This window comes from Schistocerca cancellata, unplaced genomic scaffold (genome assembly GCF_023864275.1).
Source record: "Schistocerca cancellata isolate TAMUIC-IGC-003103 unplaced genomic scaffold, iqSchCanc2.1 HiC_scaffold_708, whole genome shotgun sequence".
Taxonomy (NCBI): Eukaryota; Metazoa; Arthropoda; class Insecta; order Orthoptera; family Acrididae; genus Schistocerca; species Schistocerca cancellata.
Window position 1 is genome coordinate 81,663 of NW_026046719.1, and position 26,840 is coordinate 108,502.

Below are 26,840 nucleotides of genomic sequence, written 5' to 3' on the forward strand. Positions count from 1 at the left end.
GATAAGATTGTACTTTTCTTTAACCAGTTTCATTAAATCATCAATTTGCTCAAATACTACTTCTACTTCCTCATCCTTGCCATTTGTTGTTGGTAAGTAAACTGCAATTACACACAAATCCGTGGGTTGTGCTTTAATTTCAATCATCATTATCCTATCACTGCAGTGGTGTGTGTTCAACATGTTGTTCTTCCATTTTCCTCTCAAAATTATAGCGATGCCATTTCTTCCTGTTCGAGCACTGCCACCTTGAATGATCCTGAAATCCCCCGACATAAAATCACCTTTGCCGCCCCATCTAGTCTCTCAGATTCCTAAAATGTCCAGCTGTGACTTTTACATCAGCATCTTAAGCGCTTCTAGTTTCCCAGCTTTTAATAGTGTTCTGACATTCCATGTTCCAATTCTCATCTGTTCTTTTATTCCTTACAGCCTAACCCAAGACATCCCCCCCCGCCCTATGGAGATCCAAATGGGGGAATTGAAACTCCGGAAAATTTTGAATTGGACGTAGACACATTTGTATTTGGGAATCCTGTATGGGATTGTTAATGCAGTGCTTTCCCATTGCCTTCTGCATCCTCCTGCCGTTGACCATGTTAATGGTTCCTCTGCCTTTGGGGACAATTTCTCATCCCTGGGACAAGGGGGTGTCCCTTCCCTACCCGCTCATCCGCCCCTTACTGGCCATTGGCACTTGGTAAGGTTGGTCTCCTTATACCGGGAGCCATTTGGTTAACAGCCATGTGTTAGAAAAGAAACACAAAAATGTGTAACAAAATGTTACTGTCAGCTTTATGGCTGCAGAAATTGCATTATGAAAACCTATCTGGCGTAGAGATACGAGTTCTTGATTTCACAAGCACAAAACCAAAATCTTGTTTTGAACTCCTTCTGAAATTTGCAAACAAAATTTATATTTCTCACACACAGTACCACTGTTTTTAGATACTGTTTTACCCATAGTTGTTTTCAAGTTTTCTTTTTCTAATACCTTTCAGCACAATAAACACTACACAAATTTTTGAGGGACGAAATGGCTGCTTAACAGACTGCTCGAACAATAAGGCAAAGTGTAAACATAAGAGCGTCATTTGTATTGTACATTGTTCCCACCAATTTTTGTTCCCATGAGTCTGCATTAGTGCCAGGAGAAAGAGACACCATGTGGACATATCTGCATAGGAATAATTATAGGAATAAGAAATGTGCGATTTGCTAGCATATAACAACATTTGTGGAGACTAAACAACTGTAAGGACCAATATGGATTGCACATCTACCAATTATGTGGAATTCAGTACTCTGACTTGTTCATGGTAGTCAAAAGGCTAGAGAATGTGAAAACTGATTATGTATTTCTAGATTTCTGCAAAGCTTCCAATGTGTCCTGCACAGTCATTTAGTAGGTAAATTTAAGCTTAAGGAATGTCAGGCATGATATGCGATTTGACTGGAGACCTTGGCAAGAAGAACACAGCATATTTTCTTAAGTGGGAGGTATTGTCTGAAGCAAAAGCAGCAGTGTGCAGACAAAGAGAGGTGTTATAGGGCTTTCATGACTCATACAAAAGACTAGGCTGTAGCTTACAGGTGCTGTTTATACATGATGCCACTGTGTACAGATACACCACACATTATACAATGCTCCTGACTTTGAGGACCTAGATATAATCAAAACTTATTGCGGAGACTGCCAACTGATTGTAATGCAAGGAAAGTAATACAACTAGGAATATAAGTGAAAAGAGATAGTTTAAATACGCCTCTGCCAATAAGTCCCAGGATCAGTTGCAAAATTCCAATACCCGGTGGCACTCATACAGAATAATGAGGTGAGATGACCACATAACTAGTAATCAGAAAGTGCAAATGTTTCAAGACATGTCAAGAAATATATTACTGTACATCCTCCAGAAACTCCTGAAACAAAGAAGAGCAATGTTTCTGTTCCTGCAAGTATATTTTTCACTTACGATCAAAGAGAGCTGCTGGTTGCTGCACCAGGTGCACTGTTCTTCATGACAGATTATTTCTGTATACCAACAGTACCACTGACATTATCAGCAGGTCTCCAACTCATTTCAGTATATTTTGAGTAATGGAAACTTTGTAATATTTCCCGTGGGCCCATTCGGTCTTAACAGATTGAGTACCATAGGAAAAAAAACCCTCAATGCTTCCTGATATCTGATCAGAAGTTTTGCAAGTGTGTTTCCCATCAATTAATTAATAGAACAGATTTTAAAAAACTACTGAAATTCAAGAAACATGGCATCCAACTGATCAGTTTTGTCTGCAGCATTGCAGATTGCATAGAATGAGTTGTGTATCACACAACTGTTGCTTTTAAAATGAAATCTGATTCCAACATACAAGGTGATTAGACTTAAGTTGATTGCAAAACGTGTTGCAGGAATATATGTCAACCTAGCAGCAGGCCAAGACCACTAGCATCCTCAACAATAGCAGTGCTTTGAGATCTCTTCCTAATTACACAAGGGATACATTGTTTCTTGTGCTATTGTAATATGTTGAGAATATGACGACTTGTACATTGTTACACTTAAGGCTTTTTGGAGCCATCAAGGGCACTCCACGGTAGGAAACCAGAGACACAATACAGAGAGCAGGCAAAAGTGGTAGTGTTTAGGTTACTGGAGATAACTAGTAACATTAGAGTCGTGCAATTTGCAGACGCTATGGGCAGCTGCCCAGGGGAGAAGTTTCACTTCTGAGAATTAACTGGTAACTCCATCCACCACCTAGATACTGTCGTGAGGCATCACTGTAGAAGATGGTCACGAAAAGGCACATCTTAGCAGAGGTAGCAAGCTTGATACTTGCTCCTGAAAACTACAATGTCAGTGGCTTTACACAAGTTAGAGTGCTACTACGGCAACCCCACCCACAGGAGGACAGAGGGCGGGACCAGAGACATATAACACTGTTGTTGCTTGCCATAATAGGAGTGGCAGTGATGTTTAGCTTTCAACTGAGCACTGTTGATACCAAACTTGGAGTTTGTAATGTAAAATACAGAAGCATCACCACCTATTGAGTAGGAGTAGGGGAGGAACCTAACTGTGGTTGGCCAGAGGCGCCCTGGAGATGCAGAATGACTCACCAGATTTCTCGAAGCTTGTTAAGTTCCAGCGACTTGGTAGGCTGACGACAGAAAGGGAGAAATGGTGCGCCGCCTCAATTCTTTAAAAACCCAGGTGTTTGTATTCAAAGGGGTTCTCAGTCAGACTGCTGCGGCACCAACTCTGTGTCACTTGCGGCCAGCCTCAGTAAGCTACAACAGGTCTGCTTTTCTCACTCGGAGTGCCGCTCTCAAGTTTGTACTTAACATGTCGCTAGTCTTCGCTATTTCTGTTAGCTTTTGCCCCCGTGACTCCAGACACTGACTTTTGTTGTGCAACCAACTGCTGCCTTTGCTTTTTCTAATGTTTAGAATTAACCTTCAGTGTGTTAGTCTGATCACGAATAAATAGTGTTTGACTCCTGAATTCCACGAGTCTCATGCTTCAAGCATCCTGTCACGTCCCAGAATCCAAATCTCTCATAGATATCCTGTGACAGTATTTGGCATTGATCCCAGTCATCAACCTGCCTCCACTGGGACTTTGTCTTTCTGCATTTGCTCCTCGCTGCTTGAAAATTGCAGACTGACCTTCAACCCCATCTTCCCTCCACCCTGTGTCAGGACAAAACACTATCCATGATAAATAAAGAGGCCAATGCAATGACATATTCAATGAAAAACTGGGTCCAGTTGCTTAGCTTTAACCCATGGATTCTAGCTGTTTTTTAAATCTAATATTAAACAATGATAAACATTTACGACTCCCACTATCAAGGTTGGTACCAATTCTTTCAAAACCTTTTGAATAAAGAGTTTTAAACTTACTTTCTTAAGTTTTCTACACTTCCTTTGTCAGAAGGGAACGTTTACAATTGACTATGCAGGTAATTTATGATTTGTCTTGAAACAAATCTTGAAAACAATGAGACTACTGTTTTCTTCACAATTTCTTCACTCACAATATTCATTTTGTAATGAATAAGTTATGGTTGCAGATACATATATCTGCATACTGAGCAGGTGAAGTAGGTTAATATGCAGATCATCTAAGAAGTTGGTAAATGATGTTAGTTGTTTAAGAATTTTTAAGATAATTTTAGAGAAAAACAGTTAGCTAAATTTTTTTTATCCCTGACACTTGTGAAATAAGTTTAACTCACCTAATCGACACATGTCAAACAGAAATCATCCTCTTACTACTGTCGTGTGATTATAAAATATGTGCACACTTTTTGGATACATAAATTAAATAATAACTGCATCAAACAGAAAATTCAATTAAGAAAACTGCATAACAACAAGGATGTAGAAATATCTTTGTCCACCCTCATCCTCACAACAGGTGGGGACCTCCAATCTGAAGACTGAGGACCTGCCTCTCCTTTCCAAAATTTCTCAAACAATCCCCCATGCCTACCTGTGGTAGGAACATACAAGTTGTGAGAGTTAGAAATAGCCTTTTCTATTTTTAAGTGTTTTTATTGGTAATGTCTGGAACTTCAGTTTCTGAAGGTACGTACTGTCCAGCCAAACAACACACACCATACAGCCCTTTTGTACAGCACTTGAGGCAGTATCACTGTGATGTGATTATCAATGACAAACAATCTTCCAGTAACAGATGATGCTAAGGTTGGGACAAAAATGACATGCTTTGGAAAACAAACATTTTGGATTAAGAGAATCGTACTCAATCTTTTAAAAAGATAAAGATGAAGTGTATATGTGGTTAGACCATTCGTTTGGTCTTCAAGTGTGAACTGGCATCATTAAAGGCATAAAAATGTATCCTCAGTATGTGTAGTGTATTACAGAAACCAATAATGGCCATCTAATTTACATAAAACCTTCCAAAGATAAGCCAGTTGGATGTCTGGGTGGACACTTCAAAAGAGGAAGTTACCAGGAGAGTGAATGAGGCCAAAATTCAAAAATTTATCGTGTGAAATAATAAAAATGTCATAACATGGAGGAAACTAAAAAAACCTGGAAGAAATATGACACAGAGACTGACACTAAAAGCCAGTAGACATATTTAGTTGAATGAAAACAGGACACAGGCTCTAGTCAATTAAGTGTAGCATAAATTGAGAAACTGCCATCAAGCAAAAGCCTTAAGGCATGGTGTTTCAACAGAAGGGGAATGAACCATAATAATAACAGTAGTAGTAGTAATAATAATAATAATAATAATAATAATAATAATAATAAAAACAAACATGATGTGACTTACCAAACGAAAGCGCTGGCACGTCGATAGACACACAAACAAACACAAACATACACACAAAATTCTAGCTTTCGCAACCAACGGTTGCATCGTCAGGAAAGAGGGAAGGAGAGGGAAAGACGAAAGGATGTGGTAATAATAATAATAACAATAGTAATAATAATAATAATAATAATACCAAAGGGAAGTTTGTTGTTGTTGCGGTCTTCAGTCCTGAGACTGGTTTGATGCAGCTCTCCATGCTACTCTACCCTGTGCAAGCTTCTTCATCTCCCAGTACCTACTGCAACCTACATCCTTCTGAATCTGTTTAGTGTATTCATCTCTTGGTCTCCCTCTACGATTTTTACCCTCCACGCTGCCCTCCAATACTAAACTGGTGATCCCTTGATGCCTCAGAACATGTCCTACCAACTGATCCCTTCTTCTAGTTAAGTTGTGCCACAAACTTCTCTTCTCCCCAATCCTATTCAATACTTCCTCATTAGTTATGTGATCTACCCATCTAATCTTCAGCATTCTTCTGTAGCATCACATTTCAAAAGCTTCTATTCTCTTCTTGTCCAAACTATTTATCGTCCATGTTTCACTTCCATACATGGCTACACTCCATACAAATACTTTCAGAAATGACTTCCCGACACTTAAATCTATACTCGATGTTAACAAATTTCTCTTCTTCAGAAACGCTTTCCTTGCCATTGCCAGTCTACATTTTATATCCTCTCTACTTTGACCATCATCAGTTATTTTGCTCCCCAAATAGCAAAATTCCTTTACTACTTTAAGTGTCTCATTTCCTAATCTAATCTCCTCAGCATCACCCGACTTAATTCGACTACATTCCATTACCCTCATTTTGCTTTTGTTGATGTTCATCTTATATCCTCCTTTCAAGACACTGTCCATTCCGTTCAACTGCTCTTCCAAGTCCTTTGCTGTCTCTGACAATTACAATGTCATCGGCGAACCTCAAAGTTTTTATTTCTTCTCCATGGATTTTAATACCTACTCCGAATTTTTCTTTTGTTTCCTTTACTGCTTGCTCAATATACAGATTGAATAACATCGGGGAGAGACTACAAACCTGTCTCACTCCCTTCCCAACCACTGCTTCCTTTTCATGTCCCTCGACTCTTATAACTGCGATCTGCTTTCTGTACAAATTGTAAATAGCCTTTCGCTTCCTGTATTTTACTCCTGCCACCTTCAGAATTTGAAAGAACATATTCCAGTCAACATTGTCAAAAGCTTTCTCTAAGTCTACAAATGCTAGAAACGTAGGTTTGCCTTTCCTTAATCTAGCTTCTAAGATAAGTCGTAGGGTCAGTATTGCCTCACGTGTTCCAACATTTCTACGGAATCCAAACTGATCTTCCCCGAGGTCGGCTTCTACTAGTTTTTCTATTCGTCTTTAAAGAATTCACGTTAGTATTTTGCAGCCGTGACTTATTAAACTGATAGTTCGGTAATTTTCACATTTGTCAACAACTGCTTTCTTTGGGATTGGAATTATTATATTCTTCTTGAAGTCTGAGGGTATTTCGCCTGTTTCATACATCTTGCTCACCAGATGGTAGAGTTTCATCAGGACTGGCTCTCCCAAGGCTGTCAGTAGTTCTAATGGAATGTTATCTACTTCCGGGGCCTTGTTTCGACTCAGGTCTTTCAGTGCTCTGTCAAATTCTTCACGCAGTATTACATCTCCCATTTCATCTTCATCTACATCCTCTTCCATTTCCATAATATTGTCCTCAAGTCCATCACCCTTGTATAGACCCTCTATATACTCCTTCCACCTTTCTGCTTTCCCTTCTTTGCTTAGAACTGGGTTTCCATCTGAGCTCTTGATGTTCATACAAGTGGTTCTCTTTTCTCTGAAGGTCTCTTATTTTCCTGTAGGTTGTATCTATCTCACCCCTAGTGAGACAAGCCTCTACATCCTTACATTTGTCCTCTAGCCATGCCTGCTTAGCCATTTTGCACTTCCTGTTGATCTCATTTTTGAGATGTTTGTATTCCTTTCTGCCTGCTTCATTTACTGCATTTTTATATTTTCTCCTTTCATCAATTAAATTCAGCATTTCTTCTGTCACCCAAGGATTTCTACTAGCCCTCGTCTTTCTACCTACTTGATCCTCTGCTGCCTTCACTACTTCATCCCTCAAAGCTACCCATTCTTCTTCTACTGTATTTCTTTCCCCCATTCCTGTCAATTGTTCCCTTATGCTCTCCCTGAAACTCTGTACAACCTCTGGTTCTTTCAGTTTATCCAGGTCCCATCTCCTTAAATTCCCACCTTTTTGCAGTTTCTTCAGTTTTAATCTACAGGTCATAACCAATAGATTGTGGTCAGAATCCACATCTGCCCCTGGAAATGTCTTACCATTTAAAACCTGGTTTCTAAATCTCTGTCTTACCATTATATAATCTATCTGAAACCTGTCAGTATCTCCAGGCTTCTTCCATGTATACAACATTCTTTCATGATTCTTGAACCAAGTGTTAGCTATGATTAAGTTGTGTTCTGTGCAAAATTCTACCAGGCAGCTTCCTCTTTCATTTCTTACCCCTAATCCATAGTCACCTACTACGTTTCCTTCTCTCCCTTTTCCTACTGCCGAATTCCAGTCACCCATGACTATTAAATCTTCATCTCCCTTCACAATATGAATAATTTCTTTTATTTCATCATGCATTTCTTCAATTTCTTCGTCATCTGCAGAGCTAGTTGGCATATAAACTTGTACTACTGTAGTAGGCTTGGGCTTCGTATCTATCTTGGTCACAATAATGCGTTCACTATGCTGTTTGTAGTAGCTTACTCGCATTCCTATTTTCCTATTCATTATTAAACCTACTCCTGCATTACCCCTACTTGATTTTGTGTTTATAACTCTGTAGTCACCTGACCAGAAGTCTTGTTCCTCCTTCCACCGAACTTCACCAATTCCCACTATATCTAACTTTAACCTATCCATTTCCCTTTTTAAATTTTCTAACCTACCTGCCCAATTAAGTGATCTGCCATTCCATGCTCCGATCCGTAGAATGTCAGTTTTCTTTCTGCTGATAACGACATCCTCTTGAGTAGTCCCCGCCTAGAGATCCAAATGGGGGACTATTTTACTTCCGGAATATTTTACCCAAGAGGACGCCATCATCATTTAACCATACAGTAAAGCTGCATGCCCTCGGGAAAAATTACGGCCGTAGTTTCCCCTTGCTTTCAGCCGTTCGCAGTACCAGCACATCAAGGCCGTTTTGGTTAGTGTTACAAGGCCAGATCAGTCAATCATCCAGACTGTTGCCCTTGCAACTACTGAAAAGGCTGCTGCCCCTCTTCAGGAACCACACGTTTGTCTGGCCTCTCAACAGATACCCCTCCGTTGTGGTTGCACCTACGGTACGGCTATCTGTATCGCTGAGGCACGCAAGCCTAACCACCAACGGGAGCAAAGGGAAGGATCAGTACTGTAATAACAAAGAGATGAAAATGCAATGCATAACCTATGAAGTATTTCAGGTTATTCAAAAAAGGAATACCTCAATGCAATGGATGTGAGGGGTAACTACAAGTAATGTAGAAATTAAATCAACAAGACGCACACAGAATTACAATTTAGAAACATTTGTGTTGCACACAGAAATGCCTACAATGAGGCAAATAAAGGCAATGACATCCAATGCACTGTTTCATTTGAGGGAACAGAATTTCTCAAATTATTCAGAGGGACTGTAGTTAGTATTAAGAGTCAAGAAGCATTCTGAAAAATAATCCAAAAGCATATGTTTAAAATAAGTGTACAAGGCTCAGTGGGTTGGTTAGCTATTTGCACATTCAATGGATCATAACTGCCTCTCACTATGGCACAGAAGAAGCCACTTTTATAATTATAGTACACCTTCTTAGCGGAAACTATGGCAAAATGCTAAACATTTACACATTTCCTTACAGTTTTTAAATTTTTTTTCCAGAACAGCATCATTTCAAATATGAAGAATGGAAACAGTGCAAGGCACACTCACCATTGTACAGTGAACCTCCCTCTGCATATTCCATCACAAGACATACTGGATTTGGATTTTGAGTGCAGGCACCATAAAGTTTTACAATATTGGGATGATTTATCCTTGACAGCTGTCTCACTTCAACTGCAAATGCCTTCTTTTCTGCTTCAGAATCTATGTGTTTTACAGCTACATCAATGTTCCGCCATTTTCCTTTCCAAACAACGCCAAATGAACCTTTCCCTACAACCTGTAAGAATAATGGCACATCAAAAAAAGAAATTGTACTGTCAACACAATAGTCTTAGCTTTAGAAAAATAAATATGTTAATATTTGTGGAAATCCCAACACCCAGAAGGAATGTCCTGAATTAATCTGAACTTGTAGTGCATGTAAAACACTGTATATGCTGTAAGTAATAAGGCTGCAACAACTTGGCATCCACATATGGCCAGCATCATCATGTTTTGTGTGACAGGAAATGTCATTGTTACCCCTTGAAGAATGTCACACAATATGGGAAAATGAAAGCAAACGAGAAAGAGGAGTGCTCTCTGTGAAATGAGTGGCATACAGAGTAAACAGCACAGGATAAATAAGTCTTAATGCAATCTGTCCTACAGTGTCTGCAGCATAAGTGTAGGACACTACCATGGTATCCTACATTTCTGAGCAGCACAGCTCACAAATCTTGTGTGTGATGGTTTGTTGCACTGTAGAATGCAACATGCACACTTGATTCTTAAATACTGAAAGTATTCTGAAAGCCAATGACTGATGGTTGGCAAATACGGTTGGTCAACAACCACTGTTAATTAAAAATTTTTGACACGAAGGAAATCAGTAATCATACTTACTACCGAAATAAAAATCAGTGGTAGAGATTACAAATTTATTTTGTATATAATGTTGGTAACAACATTCACTCATTACAACCATTACAATTATTACAGACCAAGGCATCAGATGACAAGAGGGGGCAGTGCCCGGAGCCACTATGTGATATCAACTGGCACTTCACTGAGCAGTTCACAACAGATACCAGTTGGCTGTCTGAAAACCTCAATTATTATATTTTTCTTCCTCCTTTTTTTACCCTCTTGTCATCTAGTGGTGAGAAATCAATCATAATGTTTCAGTACAGAAAAAATAGTGACAGACAACAGTATTCTCTAACTCATTTCTGTGATTCAGTTCAGTTGATAATTTCTCCTTTCACCAACACTTTTTGATTTAAGGATACTGAGCTTATCATCTGCCTGCTTTTCCGACATACTCATTATAAATGTAGGCTTATAACACACCATCAAATTACTTTCTAGGCCTATAAAACACATTACAAATCTCTTCCCTTCACAATAAGGCACTCTCCCAAAATTTGTAAGAATACTCTTTACTTTTTGTGTATTCCTTCAAAAAAACTGCTCCACAACCAAATTCTCCCCCATTTCCACTCTTTAGTTGTGATCGGTAACATAACTCTGATTACATATGAAATGAGGCTAATTGTTTTGGGCTCTCCCAATTTCTTGATCCCCTGTTCCTTTGGTATTGGAATTATTACCACCGTCAAAAAGTTATCTGGCCATTGACTACTGTTCTATACTTTCTGTTACACAACCTCAATATTTTCCTTATTCTTTCTTCATTCAAATGTTTAGTTATTTTTCCTAGTATCTTAGCTGTACTTATTGCTTTCTAATTTTTCATTGCAGCAACTGAACTCTTTACTTCCTCTATAGTGATTGGTGGTCTGTTCATATCACATATAGCTCTTTTAAATAGTCCTCCCATCTCTGAGCGACTCTCTCACGATCTTTGTGCACAATATTTCCATCTTTGCAGAAAATTTCCACAGTAGCTCCTCAAGGCCTTTGTTTTGCACTATATCACACCTTCCCTTTGTATCCAGTTCCTCAATTGCATAACAACCTTCTTTTAGCCGTTTTACCTAATTTGCTTCAATTCTCTAAGCAGTTTGTTACCCAGTCTTCTATATGTTTTTCTAGCATTTTTCACTGTCCTTATTTTTGAGTTCTCTTCTCTCATTCATCTTGGAAATCAATTCGCTAAGCAGTTTGTTACCCAGTCTTCTATGTCTTTCTTGCGTTTTTCACTGTCCTTATTTTTGAGTTCTCTTCTCTCATTCATCTTGGAAACCTTTTTCTGGGCAATCCATAGCTTTTTTCACCATTTTTCCCTTTTGCAGTTTATTTACATTTCTGTCCTGCTTTCCTGATTCCTCCTTTAAGCATTTGTCAGATGGTCCATTGCTAATAAGCTGAAGTGGGAACATTTCTGACATATTTTAATTACTCATGCTCATCTTTCTTCTCTAGGTCACTCAACTTCATCACAACAGCCTTCTTCAGATGCCTTTTTTTTAAATTTCCATTTCTGCCATAAGTAATTTGTTAACTGTTAATTGATAATGTATGCACCTTCTTCACTTCATTTTATTTCTATAGGGTAAGGTGTCCTAAATATGATACAAAATCACAAAATGTGTTTTCATTTTTTTAAAAAAAGGAGTACCTGAAAGGAAAAAATGTATATGAAAGACAATGTTAGCTGCTTTAAAATGGCACTGTGTTTAATTCTTTAGAGCTGCAAATCTAAACCAAAAATAAATAAAACACTGTATCATTTTTTTGGACTGAAAATCTTAAATATGATATGACTGGTTCAAAATATGATACACATGATATATTCCTAAGTAGCAACAATGACGATAGAAAAATGATACTTATGTATAACTGGGAGTTTTCTTTCACAGATTTTTTAAGGATATTTATGAGATGAAATGAACATTGGTGTCAACTAAAAAAACTTCTTCAGGTTTTCCATCTTTAAAACGACTGGTCAAACCATTTTGTTCCACAAAGTGTTGAACAACCAGCAACACTTCAGCTCTTGTCATTGGAAATCCCCATTTAGCAAGTGTATTCAAGTGATGAGATAAAGTTGTTTCTTGATCTGCTGTCAAGTCTGTTTTCCTACCTTGCACACCTGAGTGAGCACCATGTACCCTTCTGTGCAGGAACATTTTTATCTATTTTATATTTCAATGCTACCTGCCAGAGTGAAGCTCCATCTTTCACCACTTTTATGGTTGAAGAAATATCTTCTTTACTATATGGCCTTCCTTTTTTCTTATATGAAGTTGCCATACTGTTCCTGTCATGACCCAAAATATTCCAATTTAATATTATACAATATTGGCATAAAACATATTTAAGAACAGTTGGGACCTATTTTAGATGAAACCTATACTTAGGCCTACCTGTAAAAGAGACCTGAGAGGAATAGCAATACACCACTAACTCAAAACTGTAACACAGTCTATACCCTCTGCTGCATAATTGCCTTAACAACAATGGTAAGAAACAGAGCACAACAACTGTTGCATTATTGCCAATTGCAGCAAGTAACACACATTTCAGTGAACTGACCAGCATGATTTAAAAAAAAAAAAAAAAAAAAAAAAAAAAAAAAAAAAAAAAAAAAAAAAACGAGTGTACCACTTTTAGGAAACATCTTTTGGGACTGGAGCATATCATATTTAGGGATAATACTGACTGTTTATTAATTAACTCCATATAATAAATGTGAAGGTAATGAATAATCCAGCAGACAGAGCACATCTTTCTGTCTATGTAATCCAAATTTGGTGGGTACAGAATCAATATTTCCAAGATAGTGGCAAATGTTGTAGAACTGTGTGCACATTTATTTTTGATGTGAAAAATGGTGACTAAATTATTTTTTATGTCACTGCTAAGTTAATAATGGAAAAAACAAAATATGACTGGCCATTCCCAAAGAACAGCAGCACAAATAATAGTAGGAACATTTGTGATAAGTACGGTTTTCTTATGAATAGACTGGGTGTACCATTTTTTGGAAAATTTTTGTTGTATCAGTTTTAGGACACCTTATCCTATCTTTCTTCCACCTGATCAGTATATAACAAATTTAGTTTCTATAATCATAGCCTAATGACTTCAAAGTGTAGATCATTCACCAGTGATTTCTGAACCACGTGTTTTGCAATGCTAGCTGTCTTTCCCTTTTTGTCACTCTTCCTTGGAAGACCCTGACTGCATCTTGCACTATCACACTCATAATCAATATATATTTCTATAATCTTTCCTGCCTTGTGTTGATAACCCTGTCATTTACATAATCTACATTTTCCATTTAATCATTTCCTTCGTCAAAATACTGCTACTCCATACCTTCCTTAAAGTTATCCTCCTCAGTAGTACATTACGTATCTGTCTGTCAGCGACTCTCCATGTCCACTCCACCTTATCTTAGCAACTCTAATCAAGTTCATATTATTCTGTGCCACATTTCTTCTAAAGTTTTATAGTTTTCCTGCTTTGAGTTATATTCCACATTCCAGGTACTGATCCCCTTTCCCTTATTGTGACTATTCTAAGCCCTACTCCCCCATAGATCTAAACACGGGACTATTTTACCTACGGATGTGAAGGAGCCACATTTTGTATATAAAATGGAGACAGAGTTAAGCAAGTAAAATAAGTTGCAGTGGCATTTTGTTGTCTTCCAAGATTATGAAGGCTGCTATTAACATGAGATACAGATGCCTTTTGCAAGTGCCACCTCTGGATTAGGTGCTGCAATGCCTATTGGTCTCGGGAGTTTCTTTATTGTCCTCCCAATATCAGTATTTGGGAGGCATTCCCTGATTCTTAGATCCACAGTAAATTTTCCATAACTATCACTACCAATGGAAGGGAAATTCAACTCTGATTCCATTGAAACTACATATGCCGAGAATGGTGCTTTTGTGTAATGTAAGAAGTAAGAACAGGGTTTCATGTACCATCAAATGTAATGGCATTAGAGATTCGACATAATCTCATATTGGATCAGGATGCTGTGGAAAAACAATTTTCTAGTTTCAAAGAAGCCATCCCAAAATCCACCATTTCAATGATGTGGGTTTGTATCCTACTTGTCTAAAATGTGAGTCTAGTGCCTTAATCACTCATCTCTTGCTTTGTCTTTGCGGTGCAAAGTGGTAGTAAGAAATAATCAGGCCATTTGGTTTTATACATGAAAATAGAAGCAAGGACATCAGATGTAGGCTTTCTAGTGTACAGTAGTGTTACATGTTACACTCAAATCTCAAACCTGCAGGAACTTACTCGTTTATTTGCCAATATATACTGACGGCTATCAGCAGAACAATGAAAGAGATAGTATACAATGAAGTGGGCACAAGACTGTAGATTCTCATTGAAGACTAACAGCAGACATTGTCTTGAAAGTCCCTCCCACTATGGTGGAAACCGGTAAATATTGTTCAAGGAATCCTAAATGTTAACAGCTTTAATGGCCCATTTAAAATAAGAAAGCACTGATCTAATCAAGATCCTGATGTGGGTTATGATGCACCAGTTGTCCAGACAGCAGAATGTAAATGAAAACAAGACATACATGTCAAATCATGGACTCAAGTGGTATCAGTGTTGAAACAGAAAACTCAATTCTAAGGGTAATTTACAACCATAAATTCTTGTGCATTTCAGTAGTTAGGGTCATATGACAAAAAAGATCCATGCAGCTAACAATTCACTGCGACTGAATCATCCCGAACAAGACATTCTGCATCTTATTATGGAGAAATGCATTAATGTGCATACACAGATATTACTTAAGCTAAACAAGAACTCTACTGATGTAATGATAATCCTGGAGAAATAATGTCAGTGAAGTTAAAATACTGGTTCAAATGTTTTTCCGGTATATGTGACTTAAGAATTAAGTTTCCGTTGTGTTTATGTTATTGCTGTGTCGTTTGATGGTATTGGTTTGCTGTTTGTTGCGCGGTAAGTTGTTTAATTCAATTTGTGGCTTCTTTTGTCAGGTATGGATATGACTTCTAAGTTTAATAGTGCATGTCTGAGGGCTGAAATGGGGGATGACATGTTGTCTGTCATTACAAGTTGTCTGTTAAGTTTCTGCAACTTTTTGGGCTTGTGGCAGAGATAGTGAAATGCGGCATATGCAAGCAGAATATGCGAGTTTGGGGGTTTGTTTTTTTTGTTTGTGCATGTGAGTGTGCGTGTGTGTGATTGGGGTGCCTGCGCTAGTGTGTAGCGCCGGAAGTTTTTGGGGTAAGTAGTCGTTTTTTTGGGTCTATTGTTCGCGTGTTATGATGTTCGGTGGGGTTTTTATGTGTTATCGGGTCAGTGTTACTTAGTGCATGTGTTAGTGGTTGATATTTTGGTATCGGCACTTGTGGTTGATTTATGTATCATATAGGAAGTGCTCAATTTAAATTGTTTTGGTATCGTCAGTTGTATTTGAGCTATATAGGTCCTGGGAAAGTGATCGATTCCAATGTGTCGTTGCAGCTATGTGTGCTTTGGTATCGTGAGCTGCTGTTGACCTATATAGATCAAGGGAAGTGCCCGATTCCAATTTTTGTTATTTTAGGTGTTGGTTTTGTGGTATCGTCAGTTTCGGTGTGATTATAATTTTTGGAATAGTTTGTTTCTATTTTGTGGTATTGACAATTGCGGTTGAGCTATGTAGTTGAAGGGAAGTGACTGATTCCTGTTGATATTGTTAGTGTAGCGGAATTTGTGGTGTTTTTATGTCGTCGTTTTGTGTAGTTTGGAACCGTGGTGTGTGCCTGTACGTGTTTATAATTAGTTTGTCCCCACCCGAAAACCCCCAATTTTCCACAATGGTCCCATTAGTTTGACTATAATTTTGGAGGGAGATGTGTTTGTTGGTTTTATATGTATTTTCTTGTTTGTTGTCATGTTTACGTAATGACGTCATAGGCGCCATATTGGAGACATTGAAAATTGGTGACGTCATGGGTCAAAGCAGATGGATGGAATCGGATGCTTCTGTGTTCTCGAAAACAGCTTGGATGAGTGTTACATGCAACACCCCACAGTACAAACTACATAAAAGACCCACAGTGTGAACTACATAAAAGACCCCCATTCCCAGAAGCAAATTAAAACTTTTACTTGGGCTCATTCTGTTTACAATGAGAACGATATTTAGAAGTCGATCAGTACAGAAACATATTATCGAAATACGTGGCTATAATAATCAAAGTGTGAATATACCAGGAGAGACAGAGAGATAGCTTTTTTTCCTTGTTGAGATTTCTCTGTTTTGTACATTTCAAAATAGCAAAACACATGCAACTAACTGAATTACAAGGAAATAAACAACTTTGAATGAGCACAAATTAGACCATGACTACCTTTCACCACCAATAAAAACCTAACATCTTTAACACCACTAAGCTACCACACACTATTATTTTCCACAATATTTACAAAATTCCAAATAAGAGTGAAGTTTGGAAGACATTAAGAACAATATTAAGTACCAACAATGGTGGATCAATGAAGGCTAAGTATCATATTACAAAAACTAATTATTCGCTTGTAATCTCCACTTGGTTTTAAAATTTGCTTCTCCTTTCTGGCAATTAATTTTATGTTCAGTTCTTTGTGTGTTTCTAAAAGCTTTGCTACACCTTGGTGTTGACTTCATATTAAACTGTAAGTTGTATGCTTTTCAGGCTGGACAGAAGAATAGGTCATGTCACTTCAGATGACTATTACTACCTAAACCACACAGAAGATAGCTATCACTATTTACAAATAAAAGTTGTGAGGTCTCAACACTCTCAAGCACAAACCAAGGTGCTTGGCAATTCACTGACTCAATAGCATTGGTTTTCAAAAGCTATAGAAGCTGTATGGGAAGTGTTCAATGCAAAATGCCATCAAAGAATTATTAAGAGAGGAAAAATGTCCTAGAATATGGATAAATAACACATTTCACAAAAAAGTTCTCAACTAGTATGAGGAACTCCTGAACAGAATAGGAAATGTGTGCAACAAGGGCCTTTCAACTTACATTTGAAACCTTAGGGTTAATCATTCAATTTTAGCAGTTCTGTTGGAAACCTACAGCAAATGCCACCAGCTGAATAGCGCACAATTTTCTGCATAATGATTAATGAACTGAAACCTAAGTGCTAACTGACAGACTGTAGTAACTGTGAAGTGTAACTAAATAAATGATGTAGTACAGCAGTAGTCAGAAAGTATTAGAATAACTTTTCTGGGCTGGATGAAAATATATCTACCTAGGATTACATACTGTTTGAACCTATCTGCAAGTTTCTTATGCTACTACAGTTCATAGTCATCCTGTTCCCCAATTAATACGACAGTTAGCAATGGGCAATCCTCCTGTCAAGTAAACCACAGCACTGTCTTTGTGTAATGTGTTTTTTCTTCTTCAAATTCATGTCACATAATTTGAACTCTCAAAAACTGATTAAAAACTAACAAAAATTAAATATGTGAAAATTGTACAAGTCAGACTTGATCAGAGGAGAATATTATTCATTTTATTTTCCAGACTTTGGTCAGAGCAGACTAAACATGACAAACCCAAAACAGTTAAATTCGCCAAACATATATAACAATCATGAAAACACTCTTCTTAAAGGGAGGTGGACTGATGAGAGAAATAATGTGCATGTGAATGTATTACTAGCACCAGATGCACAATATCACTATTCCCTATTCAGCCTCTCTTACACTTCTGCTTGAAAAACTAGCCCACAAGACAGAACTTCAACAACGTATCTATTTGTAATACTTCCTCCATTTTAGAATAATATGTGTCAACTTTTAATTAGTTGTGTTTCAACCTCTAACAACATTCTAGACTCTAGCTTTGATCTGAATATTTGTATACAAATCATGTACTTAAATGACGTCAATATTGACATTTTTAGGACATAAATATATAACAAATTTCCATAATATGTAACTTTCAATAGCATTTCCAAACAAGTGGTCAAGTAAGCCATCTGTTATGTGCTTAAGGTTATGTACTTTCCTTCAACTGAAATCCATATTTGTCACGACATCGCTGCTGACACATAAAATTTTATGAAATGAAGTAATAACATAACATTAAACAGTTTCTGGCCACTAATGATTAACTTAAATGAAAATGCTTATGTAAAAAACAGACGTGATTGAAACAAGAGAAGCACTGGAAATGCCATTGTTTGTGCGGTACTTGTGTCAATGACAGCTTAAGAAAACTGACGAACAATAACTTTTCCGCTTAACGCATATGTGTATAAACATCACTGATGACAGCGAGTAAACCCTGGAGACACAACAACAAAAATAGACAGAAACAAACCTGTATCTTTTTTATTTCATTGTAATCAATTTCTTCGACAAAGTGCTGAGGTTGGACATTTCCTTCCTTGCACGCCATGTGTTTTTCCCACCATCACATAGTTTATAATATTGTCTGATTATTTACATAAATCACATTCCCATTTCGGTTCACTTATCAAAATACTTTTTTGGTGCCATCTTTGATTTCAAAGATGCCAGTGCACAGATTGTTAACACAACCGTTTTTGTCTCTTGTGCGGCAAAGTAGCAATCGCTGTCGAATGTTAAAACGCCATTGCCGGTTCACGTGAATAGACTCTACTGACAGATGTGTGTAATAGCCCCATCTCTCGAAACGATTCACTGCAAGGAAGCAAGGGTAAATAAATTTAGCTCGGCCTTCTTCTAAAATAAAACTGTTATTCGATGAGTTGTTCGTTCTTCAGCACGTCTCTCCGCTTTTATACATATACTTATTTCGCGATGGAAATTGTAGCATTCTACATTTTCATCAGAAAGTGAGCTTTCTATACACTTATGCTGATTTAGGGTGCGAGTTTCAGTAGCAGGTTCTGTAGTTCAGTATTTTGCGTTTAGCGGCTCAATGTGCTTTGAAACCCGTCCACACGCAATGATTTGTCTACTCACATAACTTCTGCGCAGACAGATCGTAGCATGTGAACAGCAGATTTGCGCATATATTAAATAAGACAGGAAGTTGACGATTACAGCAAAACTGTTCATATCTGTGGATTCAAATCATATTGGCGCAGAGACGAATAGTAGCGGGTAGACAGGAGATCGACGCAAAGCTGACGCGTGAAACGCTTTTTTCCATCATGGATTACGGCGATCAAGGCAGCTGTCTATAATTCTTTAATAGAGAACATAAGAGCAGTTGAGCCTTTGGATCCGTCCAACGATCTGTCTGCACGGTATTTGCAAAAATGTCTGTGCATGCAACAGATGGTTGCAAATGGGGTATGCTCACACAAATCAACTTCCAATATATTGCTCGCCGGCCATCTAGCGGTGTGGAAAGGAAATTTCAGTGGGTAGCAAGCGATTATGCTCTCGTGACCCTAAAGCTTATCATTTACTCAGAATTAGAAAAAAAAAAAACACAGAAAGACCACTTAATCGAAGGCAGCTTTCACACATAAATTTACTTCACGATTTGCAGGATGAACGCAACGACTAGTGTAATTATTTGCGGATTGATCTGGAAATGTATAATTACCTATCGACGCTCTTAACTCTTTGTATAATAAGGAAAATGCTTGTTATGGGGAGGGAAATTTTCTCCACATGAGCCGCTAATAGGGACATTAAGATTCGTGGCAACAGGAAAGAGCTAAAAGGAACTACAATTTTCTATTGTAGTTTCGAAACAAGCATTTAAGGACAGCATACCCAGAACATGTGAAACTAATTACGCTGTCCTGAAAGTTGATTTCAGGAAGGTGAGTAAGAGTATCGTAGCCTAACTCAATTGCGACAAGTTAAAGATGCCGTTTTTTTCAGGTTTCGACGTGTTGGAAACGCGGTATATTCCTGTACTTGTGGCCAATAAATTATAGTTTAGTTTTTTCTGAGTCCGGATTTTCAAGTCCCTGCCTCAAGTCTACCAGCAACCTGTTCATGTCTTTTGCACTGGAATATAAAATTCCCTCCCAAACTCTAGACAGGTTTTCACAGCCCACTTTGAATGCTTTAGTTCTTGTATTGTAGAATATATTGTGGGTTTGTAGCGATCGAGCCCAGCAGTTCAATACAGTGTAATGCACCAGTGTTTCAAGTGTGTCTCGTGCCGCAAGTGTTCGATTTCGTGCTGTCTAGATAGTCCCGTGCCGGCTGCAAGGAGCACTGTGTTTTGTCTATAAATCCCGTGTCGTTTACTCTTAGTGAACAACAATTTGTTCATGTTTACTCTCTGTTTAGTTCTGTGATTGTACATAGCTCTTAGTAAGGGGTCAACAAGAGTCTTATTCGTTCTCTCGCGAGTTTGTCTTTGTGTACACAGCATCTAAAAGACGTTCTATATTATTTGACCTACGAATTAATAAAGCCGTTGTCATACCAGCAAAGAATATACCGTTATTTATCGTAAACTAAGCAACCTAACCGGTCGGAGAGGCCATTACTCACCCCTACGGGTAAACTGGTGACCCCAATGTGGTTTACGCCTGTGTGATGCACAAATTAAAGGAAGTACTAGTGCAGGATGACGAAAAATCCGGCAACGGCCAACCCTACTGTGTCCAGGATCGTCATACGATTACCGCCCTTCTGGCCTCATAACCTGGCGCTTTGTTTTGCTCAGTTGAAGCCAGTTTTTTTATCTTGGAATAACTACCGACGCCACCAAGTTCGCACTGGTTGTGAGACAACTTTACCATCAATATGCAGCTGCAGTACAAGATGTGATAACTTCACCGACTGAGACTGGTTCGTAAGACTGTCTCAAAGCAGAGAGAATCCACTGCGTAGCCGCTTCGCAAGAAGAACGCCTCTGCCAACTCCTGACGCAGGAAGACATCGGAGATCGCAAACCATCCCAGTACTTGTGGCATTTGCGATGCAGGATCGACGCTGTCACGGAACTGGTGAGCCTGCTGAGATCCATATGGAGTAGTTGGTTGCCACTTGACATTTAAAGCAATCATCGCGTAGTAATCTGACATGTCTTTAGACGCAGTGGTAGACCTAGCAGACAAGGAGTAAGACGCCATATCATCGGCGCCCATCAAACACATTTGCCACGGTATCGTCCGCCGACTACGGCGCTCTGGCGGCAAAGGTGGACGTACTGACGCAGCAGAGCAGGCAGTTATTACCTCGCCGTGACCCAAGCAACAACTGTGGCCTGGCTGCAGCCGGATGTAGATGTTGCATCCGATTATTGGCCTGAGACAGGACAGAAATACGTGATTGACACCAGCTCTAATCTGTGCATCTTTCGATAAACAGTGCTACACTGGTGTAGACTGTGTACGTTATTCTGTCTAGCTGTCACAGACAGTTCTTCAACAGCGACGTATGACAAGCAACGTTTCGAGTTGGATCTTGGCCTACACTGTGTGTTCAAGCGGTACTTCACGATTGCGAAGTAGTGTGTAAGCCTAGGGACCGATGACCTCAGTAGTTTGGTCCCATAGGAACTTACCACAAATTTCCGAAAAAATTTCTATGGTGCCCTTGTGGCGACTATAGAGCATTTAACACCCATATGGTGTCAAGTCGTTATCCAGTGCCTTTACTCCACAATTACAACTATGTGTAGAGTGCTGGACTGCACCAAGGGATTCATTCAAATACCTGCTGCTGAGGAAGATATATCACAGACGGCCACAATTACCCTGGTCACTCTGTTTGAAAGCAGATTCATAACATTTGGCTTCAAGAATGCCGCACACACATGGTAGAGATTTATCGATTCAGTGTTATGAGGCCTGCCATTCTGTTTCGCTTACCTTCACGACATATTTGTATTCCCAGCCTCATCAGAAGAACATCACCAGGATCTCATAGTTTGAATATGGCGTTGTACTGAACACAGTAAAGTGTATTTTTGGTCAGTCACAAATGAATTTTCTTGGTCGCCGCCACTACCTGAAAAAGTGAAAGTCACTCTGAAGATATCCTGGCCTTACACAGTTAAGTAGCTGCGACGATTTCTAGAGGTGTTAAATTTTTCTCGCCCGCATCTGCTACGGGCAGGAGAAATTCAAGAACCATTAATCGCTATGCTTGCAGGTCCAAAATGCAAAAGGAACACAGCAATAACTTGGACAGGTCGCATGGCTGCTGTGTTCAAACACGTAAAACAAGCGATAGCGGATGCTACACTGTTGGCGCACCCTGATCCAAGCGCGTCGTTAGTATTGGTGGTAGAAGCGAGTCAGGCGGCAGTGCGTGCTGTGTTGCAGCAACACGAAAATGATGCATGACAGCTTCTAGCCTTTTTCTCACGGAAACTATAAACATCTCAACAGAAATGAAGCGCTTATGCCCATAAACTGTTAGCAATATACTTCCAACCTCAGCTAGAAGCCCGTGAGTTTACAGTCTTTACTGACTACAAGCCACTCACATATGCATTTCGACAGAACAACATCAACTGTTCACTGCGGCAACATAACCAACTTATGTTTGTCACACAGTTCAGCATAGACAACCAAGAATATCCAGGACCGAGAATGTGGTAGCAGTCTATCTCTCCTGAGTCAGTAGCATCTCCACTCTTGACTACTCAGAACTCATGGAAGCACGTGTACTGAATGGGAACTGCAAGAGCTGATGCAGGAAACAACTTCATCGTTAGACTTGCAATTAATCAACATTCCTGGCACTGACATCAAGTTATACTATGAAGTATCAACATCAAAATCATGGCCATTTTTACCAGCTAAGATTTTGGAAGAATGCTTTAGAAATTTTACACAATCTATGTCACCCCAGTGTACCATCTGTGATACGCCTCATTACAGATCGTATTGTTTGCCTAGGGATGAAGAAAGACTGCTGCAAGTGGGTGGACATGATCTTGTGTACAATGTCAGCATTGCAAGATCAGCTGGCATGTACAAGCGCTGATCGGCAGCTTTCCCAACACTACCATTATATGCACAAGGATGTCGTGGCATCACTACCACCTTCAACCATGCAGCAGTACCTGCTGACAATGGCTGATCATTCACCTGTTAGAAGAAGCACCTGTGGACAACATCTCTGTGGAAGCTTTACCGCATGCCTTCATGCTAAACTGAATATCACATTTCAGCTGTCCTGCACGTTAAAACAGACTGTTGGAAGCAGTTCGAAACAGAATTGCTCGCCAAGCTGGGAGCATTCTGTGACATGAATCATCAGAAAACAGGCAGCTACCACCTGGCAAGCATCGGAGTGATAGAATGTTGGCACCAAACGTTAAAAGCAGCCCTAATGTGCCATACTGCCAGATGGACATAAGCTCTGTCAATGGTTCTGCTTGGTCTACAGAAGGCATACAAACTCGATCTGGACAGTTCTTCTGCAGTACAGATGTACAGAGAGCCTCTACGATTGCCTAGCGAATTTGTAGATGTGTCTCTGCAGCCTGATACAGACCGATGCACCTTTGTTGGTCGCCATAGAGATCACATCAAGAAGCGCTGACCTCCACAGCCGTCCAGACACAGAACTGTTGCCATGTTTGTCTACAAAGACCTCAGCATGTACACACACATAATGTTAGGTACTGATGGCGACAAACCAGCCCTACAAGTACCATACATTTGGCTGCAGTGTGCTGTCAAGAGGGAAGATCGAATCCTGGATATTCAGATCAACAGCAAACACGTTACTCTTACAATAGGCAGGATCAAGCCAACACAGGTCTTCAGCGAGCAGTCAGCCACTAACACTCAGTGGAAAGAGCCTTGCTCTCCACCCGAATAGTGGGAAAAAACGGGAATGCGTGCACTTTTGATATCAAATTTATATCAAATTAATTATACAAGTTAGTTAATTAAGCAATCAACTATCCACCCTCAATGATGTGATGGGTTTACCCCAGCCAGTACATGGATCGAACTCCCCTCCCTCCCCCTACCTCTGGAAATGGCAGGAAATCGAAATTTTGGCGGGAAATTCAAAAAATGGTAGGAAATTCAAATTTATTGGCGGGAATATCAATTTTTTTATGTTCACCTTGAGATTCGGACCAATTTATCTAGTTCAGAACACCATCACCAGAGGATGCTGTTGGCCCTCCCCCACTGCCCAAACCCTCTTCCCAACTCCCTGCCCTCCCACATCTGGAAATTGGACGGAAAAGGACTTAGTCTGTGCTAGGCTGCTGGATAGGACAGAGGTAAGTCTTTTTTTGTATGCAGTGCAGAATATTGTTTATTTAGATAATTTGAAATGATTGAGCACTAGACAGTAGCTCCCTCCAGTTTCGTGAACAATTGCTGGACGTGGAGTGCATATTTTCGCTATTAGTCTAGCGCTAGAGAGTTGGTCCAGTCAGTCTATTCAATCGCCCTATATGGTGAGGATGGGTAACACTGATAGGGCAGAAAGTTATCACTGAAGTACAGGGGAGTAGCCTCCTGCCGATCTACAAGTGAATAGGTGCAGGGAGGAACATAAGGATATGTAATAATAATATTAGAACAACAACTGACTCTCCCACTGCGCCTGTAAGACCCTGCTTCCATATACAGGACTCCTGCAGCAACATCATTTGCAAATGAAAGATACTTATACGTAATTAGGAGTCACAGTTTGCATCCTAACCAACACAAACATGGGAAATATATCTTACAATATTTTTTACGAATGTGGTACTCATTATATTACCTGAACACCGTGTCTCAAGACGAAAAAGAAAATGGACCAGTTACCTCCAGTCTAGTCCAGGGCCATCTACTAAGTGTATTGTGTACCTGGGAGAGCCATGTGCCGTGATGGCTGTAAGTGTCAACCTCTGCTTGCCTGACCCCCTGTGAAACATTGTGGCACAACTTGGACCAACTGGAGCTCCACCCCAGACATGGACTCATCAGTTTAAAAAATCGGAAATGCGGATGTCGTTTTTTGTCAATACAACTCGAATTTCTCATGTGAAATGTATATTCCCTCATTTTATATGAGTTATTTCAAAAAATGGTTCAAATGGCTCTGAGCACTTAACATCTGTGGTCATCATTCCCCTAGAACTTAGAACTACTTAAACCTAACTAACCTAAGGACATCACACACATCCATGCACGAGGCAGGATTCGAACCTGCGACCATAGCGGTCACGCGATTCCAGACTGAAGCACTTAGAACCGCAAGGCCACTCCAGCTAGCAGCTATTTCCGAACATAGAAGACATGACCATACACACATCGCTAAAGTATCGTTACTTGTTGTGAAACTCATGTACAACACTACGACATAGGTTATATTTCCTCTGAGTATTATCTCATCAGATAGAAAACTATCTTCTATTATCTGCTTAATATCTGCTGCACCCTGCATCACAGGACCAGAATATGAAACTCATTTTTGTCTCGTGGTGGAGTGCTACGAGCATGCTCTACCTTTGTCACAAAATGCCTCCTCACATTCGAACTCCCTCCCCTTAACTCTCAAGGTTACTGCACATAAAAGTTGTAAATATTAGGTTTATACTCTGTATCACTTTATAAATTCGGTAATATAGAAAATTTCACTACGATGACCATCTCTATCTCTGAGTAGGTGGGAGATTGAAATCCGTTAAAAGATCTCACTGCAACGGAAAAGCTCTGATTACCGCTCCCACTCTCAAATCATATCTGTGGTACTCTCAATCCCGCTTCCACCCGTCCGGCGGGACGTCACTGATATGAAATTGATAAACTAATTAATTACATTAATCATAAGAATCCCTTTGCATGGCGAGTAATTTTTTCCTGCAGTCGGATTACACTCGCCAGGTAACCATTACAGACTCTTCCGTGTCTTCTCACAGGTTGAGTAGTCGCTTCCTCTGACACCAAAATGGGTGGTAACCATCATCAAATGGCTGAAGACATTCAACGCTAATTGCGTACTGTCTCTCAGTTGTCTTGTCATGCTGGTGGAAGTAAGCCACTTAAAATTCTGGTATACTCCTCCCAAACTAATCGGTCTGAGACATGTCAGTCTATGGGGGAATCAGGATGTTTCACCCCCTTATCCACTCCCACGACGCCTCCACCACTTGACTTCATGTGAACAGCTGCCACCACCGCCAGCAGGTTGCAAACCTCCACAGACACATCAGGACTGTACCACTCTTGCCCAACAAACCCCTGCTTGCTGGGCTGGACACTCTTAATACCAGACTCGCAAAACTTTTCTTATCCTTCACAGTAGAACTAGGTACTCTAATGTCACTGTGGTAAATACCGGGATGTTGAACAATAGCTTTCCCCTCATCCCTCCTGTAAACTGAAACTACCTGTGATGTGTTTTCGAAATATCCCAGAAAGGCTGATTCGGTGAGCAATAACAAAATACCTATCTACTGACTGCCACATCCCAAACGTCTACGAGTCTGCAGATCTAGGTTTCCCTTAGAACACAGCCCTAAAGAAGCGTTCCTATTGGCTCCCACCAAATTAGTGGGTGGATGCTTCGAGAACTCAAATAGTAATCCCTGGAGGGAAGACGATTTCTTTTCGAGGCACACTATTGAGAACCGACGTCTGCATCTGACTGCAGAAGGATTCTACTGCTGTCAACATTCATTTCACATAAGGACCACGATGATAATATACGAAAAAATTTGCGCTC

General features: G+C 39.5%; 1 protein-coding gene across 1 annotated transcript in view; it reads right to left on the reverse strand.

The window, feature by feature from the left end:
* Positions 1-18,786, reverse strand: part of LOC126140954 (mitogen-activated protein kinase kinase kinase 7-like) — a gene marked incomplete at its 3' end in the record, with an annotated part of 91,889 nt that extends 73,103 nt beyond the window's left edge. The window contains exons 1-2 of the mRNA XM_049915241.1: positions 18,568-18,786; positions 9,348-9,579 (exon numbers count right to left, since the gene is read on the reverse strand). Coding sequence (XP_049771198.1) covers positions 9,348-9,579; positions 18,568-18,645 — 310 coding nt within the window. The remainder of the gene's footprint in view (positions 1-9,347; positions 9,580-18,567) is intronic.
* Positions 18,787-26,840: the final 8,054 nt, after the last annotated feature.